We start from the raw sequence: 15307 nt of genomic DNA on the forward strand, positions 1-15307 counted from the left end.
TAATGTTGTAAAATGTCCCAAGGCACTTCACAGGAGTGTCATAAAACAAAATTTGACATCGAGCCACATAAAGAGAAATTAGGGCAATGACCAAAAGCTTGGTCAAAAAGGTAGGTTTTAAGGAGCATCTTAAAGGAAAGAGAGGTAGAGAGGTGGGGAGGTTTAGGGAGGCAATTCAAGAGCTTCGGGCCCAACAGCTGACAGCACGGCCACCAATGGTTGAGTATTTAAAATCAGGGATGCTCAAGAGGCCAGAATTATAGGAGCGCGGATATCTCAGGGGTTGTGGGGTTGGAGGATATTATAGAGATAGGGAGGGGCGAGGCCATGGAGGGATTTGAAAACATGGATGAGAATTTAAAAATTGAGGCATTGCTTAACTAGGAGCCAATGTAGGTCAGCGAGCACAGGGGTGATGGGTGAACGGGACTTGGTGCGAGTTAGGATGGAGGCAGCAGAGTTTTGGATGACCTCAAGTTTACATAAGGTAGAATGTGGGAGGCCAGCCAAGTTGGAATAAAACCAGAAAACTCTGGGAATACTCAGCAGGTCAGGCAGCATCTGCGGCGAGAGAAACAGAGTTAAAGTTTCAGGTCGATGACCCTTCGTCAGAATTGGAAAAAGTTAGAGATGCAACAGATTATTAAGCAAGTGTAGGAGCAGGGAAAGGGGGGAGGGGAGGAAAGAATAAAACAAAAGGTCTGTAAGGAAGGTGCATTGGAATAGTCAAATCTAGAGGTAACAAAGGCATGGATAAGCTGAGGCAGGGGCAGAGACAGGCGATGTTAGTGGTAGAAATAGGTGGTCTTTGTTAGATTAATAACTTTTATTTATATCGTGCCTTTAATGTAGTAAAATGTCCCAAGGCGTTTCACAGCTGTGTTACAAGATAATTTGACACCGAGCCACAAAAGAAGAAATTAAGGCAGGTGAACAAAAGCTTGGTGTTTTAAAGAGAGGTGGAGAGGTTTAGGGAGGGAGTTCCAGAGCTTTGGGCTCAAACAGCAGAAGGCACGGCCACCGAGGTTGAGTAGTTATAATGAGGGATGCTCAAGAGAGCAGAATTCGAGGAGTGCAGCCATTTTGTGGGCTGTGAGGCTGAAAAAGATTAGAGATAGGGAGGGGCAAGGCCATGGAGTGATTTGGAAAAAAGGATGAGCATTCTGAAATCAAGGCGTTGTTTAACCAGGAGCCAATGTAGGTCAGAAAGCACAGGGGTGATGGGTGATCGTGACTTGGTGTGAGTTAGGATATGGACTGCTGAGTTTTGAATGATCTCCAGTTACATAGTGTAGAATGTGGGAGGCCAGCCAGGAATGAGTTGGAGTAGTCAAGTCTAACGGTAACAAACGCATGACTGAGGGTTTCAGCAGCAGAAGAGCTGAAGCAGGGGCGGAGGCGGGCACTGTTACGGAGGTGGAAAAAGGCAGTTTTAGTTATGCCGTTGATATGTGGTTGGAAACACATTTCAGGGTCAAATATGACACCTAGATTGCGAACAGTCTTTGCTCACCCTCAGATTGATGCTAGGGAGAGGGATGGAGTCAGTGGCTAGGGAACGCAGTTTGTGGCGTGGACCAAAGATAATGGTTTCGGTTTTCCCAATATTTAATTGGAGAAAATTTCTGCTCATCCAGTACTGGATGTCGGACAAGCAATCCGACAATTTAGATACCAAGCAGGGGTCGAGAGAAGTGGTGGAGAGGTAGAGCTGAGTGCCGTCAGCTTACATGTGAAAACTGACAGTTTTCGGATGATATTGCCAAGCGTACAGATGAGAAATAAGAGGGGGCCAAGGACAGATCCTTGGGAGACACCAGAGGTAACGATGCGGGAGTGGGAAGAGAAGCCATTGCAGGAGATTTTATCGCTACAATTAGATAGAGAAGAATGGAAGCAGGCGAGTGCAGTGCAGTCTGCGCCCTTTTGACCCGAGAGAGCGAAGATGAGGGTTGTACCGGGGGAACGGCTAGCGTGGGAGAGAGTAATCTTTTTAATAGGGACTATGGCATTAAAGGTGGTGTTGAGGATGTGGTTGAGCAGATCGGTGGCTGCAGAAATGTCACTGTTAAGAGGGCTAATGGTGGGACAGTTTTGAGTTAATAAGTGCAGTTGTAAGAGAGTTTGGAGTTTTCTTCCCCCAGGAGCGGATGCAGAAGGAAATAGGTTTGGATTGGGGAAGGGGGCTGTGGTTCTACAGCGATACAAGGAAATGGTCACAGATGGCTTTATCGTTAATTGACACAGTTGGAATAGCAAGGCCACAAGAGATGGCAAGGTCAAGGGGATGGCTGCGAATACGTGTTGAGGAAATTACATGGAGGGAGAGATTAAGGGAGGGCAGGAGGTAATGAATTCAGAGGAGAAAGATGGTGGATATGTGGTCAGAAGCTCATTTCAGGATCAAATATGACACCAAGGTTGCGAACAATCTGGTTCAACAATCAGCATCAGACAGATGCTGGGGAGAGGGATGGAGTCGGTGACTAGGAAATGGAGTTTGTGGTGTGGTCCAAAGTCAATGGCTTATGTCATCCTAATATGTAATTGGAGGAAATTTCTGCTCATCCAATACTGGATGTCAGACAAGCAGTCTGACGTTAGAGACCGTGGAGGGTTCGAGAGAAGAGGTGGAGCTGGGTGTCATCAGAGCACATGTGGAAACCGACACTGTGTTTCCGGATGATGTCGCCAAGGGACAACATGTAGATAAGAAATAGGGGAGCGCCAAGCATAGATCCTTGGGGGACACCAGAGGTAACTGTGCGGGAGCAGAAAAAGAAGTAATTGGAGATTATTCTCTGGCTACAATTAGATAAGAATGGAACCAGGCGAGTGCAGTCCCACCCAGCTAGACGATGGTGGCGAGGTGCTGGAAGAGGATAGAATGGTCAACCATGTCAAAGGCTGCAGACAGGCGGAGAAGGACGAGGAGGCATAGTTTACCTTTGTCAGTTACAATGGATGTCATTTGCGACTTTGATAAGAGCCAACAATAACCAAGTAAACTAAAGTCAACAGGGCTTTAGAAGGAAAAAGATCCTGCCTGACAGACCTCCTGGACTTCTTAGTGTGGAAGTGACAACCCAAGTGGGCTGTGGGAAACAACATTTTGTATGCAGACTTGCAAAAGGCAGATGACAAAATTCCACATGAATGACTATTAGTTAAGATCAAAGCTGCAAGGATAAAGATACTGTCTGAAAGGGAGAAAACAACAGGTGATTGTTAGAAGTGTTATGCTGAATGGGGTACGCCAGGCGATGTCTAATTTACATAAATGACATGAACCCAAACACAATGAAATTACTTAAACCTGTAGATGATACCAAACTAGGAGAGGCAGTGAAATTGAAAAAGTGGTAGCACAGAAATTACAGAATGAGTTGGAGGTGATTGAGTAGTCGAGGCAAAAACCCTGGAATCATTTAAGAAACAATTCGGTGCTGAAAAGGGAAGCATGGGGAATTGCAGGGTCTTTTGGGATGAAATATAATGGACTGAATTGATTCCCTCATCTGTAATGATGATGATGATCATCATCATAGGCAGTCCCTCAAAATCAAGGAAGACTTGCTTTCACTCTAAAAGTGAGTTCTCAGGTGACTGTACAGTCCAATACGGGACAGACAGTTGTTGAAGGAAAGGGTGGGTGGGGAGTCTGGTTTGCCGCACACTCCTTCCACTGTCTGTGCTTGGTTTCTGCATACTCTCGGCAACGAGACTCGAGGTGCTCAGCGCCCTCCCAGAAGCTCTTCCTCCACTTAGGGCGGTCTTGGGCCAGGGATTCCCAGGTGCTGATGGGAATGTTGCACTTTGTCAAGGAGGCTTTGAGGGTGTCGTTGAAACATTTCCTCTGTGGACGATGTGGCCCGCCCAATGGAGCTGGTCGAGTGTGGTCAGTGCTTCAATGCTGGGGCCAAACTCCAAGCCATCATCAACATCTTCACCAAGGCATACGAAAGCATGGGCCTTATACTAAACATACGTTAAGACAAAAGTCTTCCATCAACCTGACCCCGCCAGGTCATCAAAATCCACAATGCAGCCTTGGACAACGTGGACCATTTTCCATACCTCGGGAGCCTATCAGCAAGGGCAGACATAGACGACGAGATCCAACACCGCCTCCAGTGTGCCAGTGCAGCCTTTGGTCGCCTGAGGAAGAGCATCTTTGAAGACCAGTACCTCAAATCTGGCACCAAGCTTATGGTCTACAGGGCAGTAGTGATACCCGCCCTCCTATATGAACCATATACAGTAGACACCTCAAAGCACCAGAGAAGAACCATCAGCGTTGCCTCCGCAAGATCCTGCAAATCCACTGGGAGGATAGATGCACCAACGTCAGTGTTCTTGATCAGGCCAACATCCCCAGCATCTGTAATGATCTTGTATAATGTTAAACATTTCACAGAACAGTGAAGGATTTAATTTGTTTCTTATTTGAAAGCACCCAAAATCATAGTTAACCAAGAAAGAATGATTTTAAAGACAAAGATATGCTGGGAAAATTATAAAGAGTTCTTTTTATTAAAAAAAAATTCTTAATTCTCTCATTTTGCTTTGAACTAGTTTTTTGATCCATCACTTACCACTACCTTCCAGGTCCCCTGTTAGATCGATTCAATTTCTCTGATAATATGATTGCATCTCTTCAACAAGTCATTCATAATCACCAGGGAAAGATGTCTAGCTACACAAGACATTAATACAGATGCCAATAGCCTGTGATTCCTTGATTAAAGTATAGGTAGTTCAAAAGTACTCTTTGCAGCAACAGGTAACATGTCTTGGAGCCCAAATGGATCAATTGCACTGAAGCCACTGATCAAGGTGTTTTCCCACTAAGAGCGAAATTGCTGTGGGCTACTCTTGCACACCTTCTCGTGGCTGATTATTAAGTTGAATTAGCAGAGACCTACTTAATTTCATATGGTGCATGCGATAAGGAGAGCAAGAGAGGAGAAGAGCAGAATACTATTAAAAGATAAAGAGAGAGATGATATAAACAGGAACACACAAAAATAATCACCAACTGGAAAAATCAACTTAGATCCAAATGTGCAGGTGGGTAGAAATTTTTTTTTTTAAAAATCATTAATCATTTTCATAATTTTTTGGAGGAAGGCAAGAATGCTCTCACTCATTTTCAGACCGAGTTACAAAAAAATGGCTAACAGATGTTCTTGCCTCAGTTATTCAGGTGGCCAAAAGCGATGGGATTCCAGTACAGAAACATGAACCACCAATAGAGCTCATCAACTTTAATATAACTATAAGGTGCTCAACTGTGGTTCTACTTAACAAAGAAGTCCTTTCCCATTTAGGCAGGCAATCATACTATAATCAATTCCACCGTCCAAGTATATTAGATTATGAAAGCATACCTCCAGCCATTTGCTGGATTTCATGTGCTTTTGGAGCCTGCCTTACATATCAAAGTTTGCCCTTCCTAAGAGCCAACTGGGTTCTGATAATCTCCATGTATTATCAACTGAAAAACATAAAGGGAATTTCTGATGTAATTAACTTGTGAACAGATGCAGGGAATTCCCTCTGGGAAACTAACTATCCTATCTAATCCTCAGAGAATTGTAGATATCCCTACATTTGTGTATTGTTTCTTTCCCTACAAAGTTAAAGGAATGCTGAAGAGTACATCTAACTTGTCACCATTTTAAATTCACAAAACTTTGCTGTATCTAAAATTTCATTTAAAAAGATATAATACAGATTGTACAGTTTGAAGTGTCCATTACACAGCTAATAAATAAGAACAATTTTCGTGAGATACTATGAGGCTGTAAAGCATTTGAGACATTTAAAATAGTCTTATCTGCAGACAGTATGAAAAATTTCAGTAGCTTTGTAACACTTACTTATCTCCTTTAATCCACCGCTCTCCACTTGAAACTCTCATCCTTTGTGCTCGTTGCATCTCCTGTCTCCAGTGTGGAGGAGTTTCACTGCGCCTAAATCGATCTCTTGACCGAGATCTTGATCTTGAAGGTGTTCGATAGCGCTACATGAGATAATTAAAAAAAATATAAAATGTGCATAGGGTACCTTACCAATTAACGTGCATTTATACAGCACATCACAAAGCACTTTACAACCAGTAAAATGAAGTACTTTTTGAAGTGTAATCACTGTTGTAACGCAGGGAAATGCAGCAGCCAATTTGCACACATCAAGCTCCCACAAATATGTTTTAGTTATGTTGGGTGAGGGATAAATATTAGCCAGGACTCCCCTGCTCTTCTTCAAAATAGTGCCATAGGATACATTAACCGGCCGGGCAGATGGGACAACATAAGAACAGAAGAAATAGGGGCAGAAGTAGGCCATACGGCCCCTCAAGCCTCCTCTGCCATTTAATACGATCATGGCTGATCCAATCATGGACTCAGGTCCACTTCCCTGCTTGCTCCCTCAGAGAGTTCAGTGCTCTCTTAGGGCCCAAGTTTCGAGCCGCGCCTAGAACGGCGCAGTCCCGACCTGGACGCCCGTTTTTCGCGCCACAAAGTACGCCTAAAAAAACCCTCCAGATTCTCCACCTCCCTGCAGGTCCTCTGACCCTCGGCGCAGCGCAGCAGGAGCTGTAGGGGGCGGAGCCAGGTCCCTGCGCTGAAAACAGTGCCGGGACCTCTGCACATGCGCGCTACAGTGGGCGCGCATGTGCAGTAGCTCCAGGCGCCCAAAACTGTGTGGGAGGGGCCGAAGCACGCAGCCCCTAGCCCTGGCCGAATGGCCTCACTGGGGCTGTGTGAATAAGGCTCCTCCCACGGCCAGCTCCTGCTTTCTCCCAACCCCCACTTCCGGACCGGACCCGACACCGACCTGACTCCCACTCTCCCTCCGCCCCCCCACGCCCCGGATCGGATCTGACACCGACCTGACTCCCGCTTCCCCCCGCCCCCGGACTGGATCCGACCTGACCTCCCTCTTCCTCCCTCCCTCCCCCCCTCCCACCACTCCCCCGACCCGCGCTCCCCCCGACCCGACGCCACCTTCCTGTAAATCTGGTGCTGGGGACAGGCCCTGCCCGAAGTCTCGGGCCCGGCCCATTCAGCCTCCCTCCCCCAATCTCCTTCCCCCCTCCCCCCCAATAATCTCCTCCTCCCCCCCCACAAATCTCCTTCCTCCCCCTTCTCCCCTCCCTCCCTCTGCTCCCCCCCCCCCCTCTCTCCCTCTACCCCCCTCGCTGTCAGAAACACACACTGACAGAGAATGAGAGACACACACAGACAGACAGAGAGATAGAGACACTGACAGAGACACACTGAGGGGGGCATCCCACCACGCTGTTGGAGGGCTCCCGGTGCTGCAGTCGGTAAGTAGAAAATGTTTTATTTATTGATTTAAAAAAAAAATTATTTCTTATTAATTTTTTTTGATTTGATTTATTGGTTGATTTATTGATGTATTTATCATTTATTATTGATGATGGCTCTTTATTTGTAAAACTGAAGTGTTTAATGTTTGTAAACTTCCCTTTAAACCCCCCCCCCCCCACCATTCCCTACGGCTGATTTGTAACCTACGCCTGATTTTCTAAAGTGTAGACAAGGTTTTTGAGCGTACAAAAATCTTCACTTACTCCATTCTAAGTTAGTTTGGAGTAAGTTTTCACTGATGAAACTTTGAAATCAGGCGGAAGTTGCCGGACACGCCCCCTTTTGAAAAGAAAATTCTGTTCCAAAGTGAAACTGTTCTAACTGACGAGAACTGGAGCAAACTAAATGACGAGAATTCCGATTTCTAAGATACTCCGTTCTACACCAGTTGCTCCTAAAAATCAGGAGCAAATCATGTGGAAACTTGGGGCCATTGTACTGTACTGGAGTGTCAGCCTAGATTTTTGTGCTCAAGGCTCTGGAGTGTGACTTGAACCCACAACCTTCTGACTCAGAGGCTAGAGTGCTACCACTGAACCATGGCTGATACCTAAATATAGAAAGAAGAGGAAGAACTTGCAATTGTATAGCACCTTTCACAACCCGAAGATGTCTCAGTGACTAATATAAGGAAATGTAGCAGCTATTTGGTGCACAGCAAGGTCCCACAATTAAATTAAACGACTGGTTAATGGTGGTGGTTAAATGTTGACCAGGACACTGGGAGAATTCCCCTCTCTCCTTTGAACATTGCCATGGGATCTTTTACGTCCACCTCAACAGACAATGGCTTGGCTTAACGGTTGGTCCCAAAGATGTCGCTCCTTCTGTACTGGATTAAAGTATCAGCCGAGATCATGTGCTCCAATATCTTGTGGGACTTGACTCAGGTGAGAACGCTATCACTGAGTCAAGCCTGACATTTATACTGAATTAAATTTCTTTCCACAGAAGTTTTAGGGGAAAAGTTTCTGCAAAACAGTTACTCACCCGGGGTCCTCTTCCTTTAATTTTTCGGCCTGACCTGGTTACTAAAAGTCGTCTTTGATATGTAGATATTTGGGAATTTGATGCATTGCTGTTCAAAATAAAGGCAATTATTTTACAACAATATTTACTCATGGATGAAACTAAAAGCATGGACAAAAGTTAATTCCCGAATTTAGTTTAACCTCGCGGGTTCAAAATGGTCATTTGCAAGCCACTATATCACAAAGAATTAAACTAAATTCCAAATTCCAAAACTCTATTTCCTGAAAGACAGAATGATATTCACCCTTGCTTTCCCCCTCATTCCCACCACGATACAGGAATTATTTTGGCAAATTTTAATAGGAACAAAGATGTTATCCCATTATCATTTGGTACAAAGTATAGAAACATAGAAAATAGGTGCAGGAGTAGGCCATTTGGCCCTTTGAGCCTGCACCGCCATTCAATGAGTTCATGGCTGAACATGCAACTTCAGTAACCCATTCCTGCTTTCTCGCCATACCTCTTGATCCCCCTAGTAGTAAGGACTACATCTAACTCCTTTTTGAATACATTTAGTGAATTGGCCTCAACAACTTCCTGTGGTAGAGAATTCCACAGGTTCACCACTCTCTGGGTGAAGAAGTTTCTCCTCATCTCGTTCCTAAATGGCTTACCCCTTATCCTTAGACTGTGACCCCTGGTTCTGGACTTCCCCAACATTGCGAACATTCTTCCTGCATCTAACCTGTCTAAACCCGTCAGAATTTTAAACGTTTCTGTGAGATCCCCTCTCATTCTTCTGAACTCCAGTGAATACAAGCCCAGTTGATCCAGTCTTTCTTGATATGTCAGTCCTGCCATTCCAGGAATCAGTCTGGTGAACCTTCGCTGCACTCCCTTAATAGCAAGAATGTCCTTCCTCAAGTTAGGAGACCAAAACTGTACACAATACTCCAGGTGTGGCCTCACCAAGGCCTTGTAGTAACACCTCCCTGCCACTGTACTCAAATCACCTCGCTATGAAGGCCAACATGCCATTTGCTTTCTTAACTGCTTGCTGTACCTGCATGCCAACCTTCAATGACTGATGTACCATGACACCCAGGTCTCGTTGCATCTCCCCTTTTCCTAATCTGTCACTATTCAGATAATAGTCTGTCTCTGTTTTTACAACCAAAGTGGATAACCTCACATTTATCCACATTATACTTCATCTGCCATGCATTTGCCCACTCACCTAACCTATCCAAGTCACTCTGCAGCCTCATAGCATCCTCCTCGCAGCTCACACTGCCACCCAATTTAGTGTCATCTGCAAATTTGGAGATACATTTAATCCCCTCGTCCAAATCATTAATGTACAATGTAAACAGCTGGGGCCCCAGCACAGAACCTTGCGGTACCCCACTAGTCACTGCCTGTCATTCTGAAAAGTACCCATTTACTCCTACTCTTTGCTTCCTGTCTGCCAACCAGTTCTCAATCCACGTCAGCACACTACCCCCAATCCCATGTGCTTTAACTTTGCAGATTAATCTCTTGTGTGGGACCTTGTCGAAAGCCTTCTGTAAGTCCAAGTACACCACATCAACTGGTTCTCCCTTGTCCACTCTACTGGAAACATCCTCAAAAAATTCCAGAAGATTTGTCAAGCATGATTTCCCTTTCACAAATCCATGCTGACTTGGACCCATCATGTCACCATTTTCCAGATGCACTGCTATGGCATCCTTAATAATTGATTCCATAATTTTACCCACTACCGATGTCAGGCTGACCGGTCTATAATTCCCTGTTTTCTCTCTCCCTCCTTTTCTAAAAAGTGGGGTTACATTGGCTACCCTCCACTCCATATAGCATATGGCCCAATATCATGACGACATACTAAATTTCTTTTGTCCCAATGATGGTCATAATTTACTGCATTCAAATGTTTCACAGCAGTAGTGAGTTACTAATTTGCAGCTGAAGCAATGAAAGGAGTTTTGTTCCAGAAAGCTGTGGAAGCTTTTGTCAGCAGACTCTAATTTATTAATACAAAAGCAAAATACTGCGGATGTTGGAATCTGGAATAAAAACAGAAAATGCTGGAAATCTCAGGAGGTCAGGCAGCATCTGTGGCGAGGAAGCAGAGTTAGCGTTTCGGGTCGATGACCCTTCATCAGAACTGGTGAGTGTTCGAAAAGAACAGATTCTTAACAAGCACTGAAAGGGGGAAGGGAAGAAAGAACAAAAGGGAAGGTCTGTGATAAGCAGGAAGACAGGAGCGATTAGAGAGACAAGAGAGATGATGGCCCAAATTAAATGGTAATGCCAGAAGTTAGAAAAACATTAGTCAAGATAGGGTGTGAATGATGGGATAATGACCAACTGTCATTAGAGACAAATGAAAAAAAAAGAAACAGGCTCCAAGGGGAAGGAAGCCAAAGATTGGCAGCGGTTCCGCTCTGAAATTTTTGAACTCTATCTCAAGTCCAGAATGCTGTAAAGTGCCTAAACGAAAGATGAGGTGCTGTTCCTCGAGCTTGCCTTGAGCTTCGTTGGAACAGTGTAGGAGACCAAGGACAGAGAGGTCAGAATGGGAATGCAGTGCAGAATTAAAACGACAGGTGACTGGAAGCTCAGGGTCACACTTACGGACTGAACGGAGGTGCTCTGCAAAGTGGTCACCCAATCTACGCCTGGTCTCCCCAACGTAAGGAGACCACATCGTGATCAGCGAATACAGTATACCAAATTGAAAGAAGTACAAGTAAATCGCTGTTTCACCTGAAAGGAGTATTTGGGGCCCTGGATAGTGGGAAGGTAGGAGGTAAAAGGGCAGGTGTTGCATCTCCTGTGCTTGCATGGAAAGCTGCGGTGGAAGGGGAGGGGGTGCCTGCAGAATTGACCAGGGTGTCGCGGAGGGAGCGATCCCTTCAGAATGCTGAGAGAGGAGGGGAGGTGAAAATGTGATTGGCGGTGGGATCACGCTGGAGGTGATGGAAATGGCGGAGGATAATCCGTTGAACATGGAGGCTGGTGGGGTGAAAGGTGAGGACATGGGGAATCCGGTCATCGTTCTGAGAGGGACAGGAAGGGGTGAGAACAGAGGTGCGGGAAATAGAACAGACACAGTCGAGGGCCATGTTAACCACTGCAGAGGGGAATCCTCTGTTGAGGAAAAAGGAAGACATGTCAGAGGCGGTAGTGTGAAAGGTGGCATTGTCAGAGTAGATGAGACTGAGAAACTGGGAGAATGAAATGGAGTTCTTACAGGATGCAGAGTGGGAGGAAGTGCAGTCCAGGTAGCTGTGGGAGTCACTGGGCATATAGTGGATACTGGTCGAAAGCCTACCCCCAGAGATGGAGATGGAGAAGTCGAGGAAAATGAAGAGAAGAGTCGGAGATGGACCATGTGAAGGTGAGAGAAGGGTCGAAATTGGATGTAAAGCGAATGAAATTTTCAAGTTCAGGGCGAGAGCAGGAAATGGCACCGATAGTCATCAATGTACCGGAAAAAGAGGTGAGTGAGGGGACTCGAGTAGGACTGGAACAAAGAATGTTCGACATATCCCACGAAAAGGCTGGTATAGCTAGGACCTATGCGGGTTCTCACAGCAACACCTTTAACTTGGAGGAAGTGAGTGGAGTTAAATGGAGCTAATTTATTAATGCTGTATGTAGTCGAGGAGATAAATATTCACAGCAACTCCATAACTCACTTTTGATATCGCTGCAAATACAATTTCAAGATGAATAAAGTTGTACTTTGAAGGAAAAGTTGAAGATATTATTGCAAGAGAACTGAATACATTTTCTATTTTGGGCATCCAGGGTCAACATTAACTATTGCCAGGTGAGGCATAGCAGAGACCAAATTTAGAACAAAGCTGTAACTCTTCCCCAATTAGTCTCAACCTAATAAGAGCAACTACTACTGCACAAGTCTGATTTTTTCCCCATTTCTTCCATAAGCTAACCTTTTGGACTCTGGAGTGACATTTTAAATTTGTAGGCAATGTTCTTTAGGCACATGCCCACTAGAAACTTGGCTGACTGCCCAATCTCATTTCATGAGAAAGTGGGGACTCTTAAATCCATCATTTAGTTCCCTCTCCTCAGATACAGCCCCCTACCTTTCAAAACCAGTCATTGCCTCTGTTCAAAAATCTCGTCCTTTACCAGTGTCCTCACAAACTACTGTCCTATCTCCAACCCCCCATTCCTCTCCAAGTTCCTTGAATGTGTTGTCGTCTTTCAGAGCCATGCCCATCTTTTCTGTGACCCCTTGCTTGAATCCCTCCCAATCAGATTTCCACCCTTCCCACAGCACCAAAATGATCCTAACCAAAGTACCAATTACATCCTCTATAAAACTGTGACCACGGTGCATTATTTTTCCTCGAACTTTCTGCATAGTTTGACATAGTTCATCACAACATCTTCCTCCAATGCTTCTCATGCATTGTCCAGCTTGGTGGGACTGTCCTTGCTGGTTCCACTCTTACCTATCTGATTGTAGCATAGCACTTCTAGCAATGTGTTCCACTTGGAGGGACGGAATTCCACATTGTGGAGCCTTGGTGGCTGAATGCATGTTTGCCACTAGTGCGGTGAAGGGTGTACAAGGGGTCAAAGGTCAGAGTCAGGAACAAAGAGTTGGGGGTGTAGTGTTGGAGAAAATTACCGAGATAGGGAGAAGTTAGGCCATGGAGGTACTTAAACACAAAGATGAGAATTTAAAATTTGAGATTTTGAAGGACTCAAAGCCAATGTAGGTCAGTGAGGATAGGAGTGATGGACAAGTGAAAGTACTAGAACAAATATCACATTAGAGTTTGAAATGAGCTGAAGTTTACAGAGGGTGGAGAATGGGAGGTCAGCCAGGAGAACATTGGAATTATTAATTGCTTGAAAATATTAAAATTCCTACTGTGTTTTCTTAGAGTACAAATTTCAGATGACATTATTCACTCCTTCAAATATTAAACGCTAATTACTCAAATATTGTCATTTTTTTCTTCTTTCATAACCAAATATTGTGTTTCTCCTTTTTGTAAGATGGCTCCACAGACCTCTACTAGCGAAGAACGCAGAACTGAATAGTTCATGCTCTTCCATACAGTCACTGTTATTTTTACTTTAGGACTCACTAAATGGGAGATACTCTTTAAAGTTCTGCTTAACACAAGGTACTTTATGTGACCTGGCCAATGACGAATAACTTAACAAAATTGCTCTTGGGACAATTTATTGTACATTCGGAGTTGTCCTGAGAAAGAGAGTCACCCACATAGTGTGGAACTGGAGTCACAGGTTGGCCAGTCCAGATTCGGGTGGAAATCACTTCCCTGAAGGACATTAGTGAATCAGTTGGATCTTTATGAAATCCAGCAGCTTCCAAGGTCACTTTATCTGTGCCAGATTTATTAACTTGAATTTCACAACCTGCCATGTTGGCATTTGAATGCATGACCTCTGGGTTTCTGGTCCAGTAAGCTTCTCCTCTAGGCTACAGTACCTTTAAAATACATTAATCAGCCTGCTGTGGTAGAAAAAGAGTGTATATGGAATCTGCATGCTGAATATGTACCCACGAGAACAGATGCCGTGTAGTATCACACAGACCTAAATATGGACGGGAATTAATTCTGCTTACATAAAATATATTGAAAATTGTTCCAAAGCCTATAGTTATACTAACCTCTCTTTTTCTCTCTCTTTTTTCTTCTCTTTCTCATCTTTGTCAGGGCTGTTTCGCATTAAGAATTTATTTTCTGGTACAGGGGGTATTTCCTCAGGACGGACAGTGGCAACTGTCTGCAGTGTGGTATTTTCTGCACTTTCATCTGATGAGCTTCAAAACAAAGTTAAACAAATAAAATGCTGTAATTACTAAATATAATATATATATATTACTCGCACACATAAAGAGCTAAACTCCCATGGCACTGCATACAGGTAATTAAGACCGAAGGTTAGAGACTATGGGATAATGGAGCCAAAGTGGGGAAACGAGGAGGGGGTGAGAAAGGAGAGCCAGAAAAAGGGGGAAAGAAGGGGAGATAAAAAAGAAAAAGACTTGCATTTATGTAGCCCCTTTTACGACCACTGGACGTCCCAAAGCACTTTACAGCCAATGAGGTATTTTTTGAAGTGTAGTCACTGTTGTAATATAGGAGACGCAGCAGCACAATGCTGCATTTTAAGGGGGTTTCTAGATCCACAGGCCTACTTTATAGACAGAAAATCATATTTGCAAAAGCCATGATATCCAAAATGAGTCTCCACAACACCGATGATTTGACCAGCTACAGCAACTTTTCTGTATCCTAAATCTTCCAGAAACATTCTGGAATCTATGAATCACGCTAGATTCCTTTTCTCTTCCACCAGGCACCACCTCAAATCTTATTATCTTGCTATCTCCATCTTTGAAGCTAAATGTGAAGAGCTCATGAGAGCTCCATGTTATCTGCTACTGCATTTATGCCTGCAACTCTTGCCAATTGAGGCCCACTCCACCCTTACTTCACAATTTCTCACCCATCTATCTTCCTGTCCATCCTCATCAAACTAATTTCCCACAAAATAAGTCAATTAACTGTTCGCTTGACTTCTTTTAACTCAGCTCTTGACTAACCATTTCTGCTCCCTGCTTATGGATATTGGTCAACTTCTCACATCCTCTGGTACAGTTCCCACCTCTTTTAAAACTTCGATCTTCTAAAATGCCTATCTTTCATTCATCCATTTTCTCAAACCACTGCCTCTCAATCTCCAAGATCCTAAAATGCATTTCCAACAGTTAAATCTGTACCCACCTGTCGCAACAGACCCTTTTCAAGTCCCTCTATTATTCTGACCACGGTACGTTGTCAAATGCAGCAGAGAAATTGAGATCACTCCATTCTCTTCCACGGTCCACTTTTGTGTTACTACTCGGTCCT

The 15307-nt window shown here is 44.3% G+C and overlaps 1 protein-coding gene across 3 annotated transcripts in view; it reads right to left on the reverse strand.

Moving 5' to 3' along the window:
* Positions 1-15307, reverse strand: part of ppig (peptidylprolyl isomerase G (cyclophilin G)) — an 82361-nt gene that overhangs the window by 9427 nt on the left and 57627 nt on the right. For all 3 annotated transcript variants that reach the window (XM_070875701.1, XM_070875703.1, XM_070875702.1), the window contains 3 exons: positions 14062-14214; positions 8391-8478; positions 5883-6025 (listed from right to left, as the gene is read on the reverse strand). In XM_070875701.1, the coding sequence (XP_070731802.1) occupies positions 5883-6025; positions 8391-8478; positions 14062-14214 (384 nt within the window). The remainder of the gene's footprint in view (positions 1-5882; positions 6026-8390; positions 8479-14061; positions 14215-15307) is intronic.

This window comes from Pristiophorus japonicus, chromosome 3, assembly GCF_044704955.1.
Source record: "Pristiophorus japonicus isolate sPriJap1 chromosome 3, sPriJap1.hap1, whole genome shotgun sequence".
Taxonomy (NCBI): domain Eukaryota; kingdom Metazoa; phylum Chordata; class Chondrichthyes; family Pristiophoridae; genus Pristiophorus; species Pristiophorus japonicus.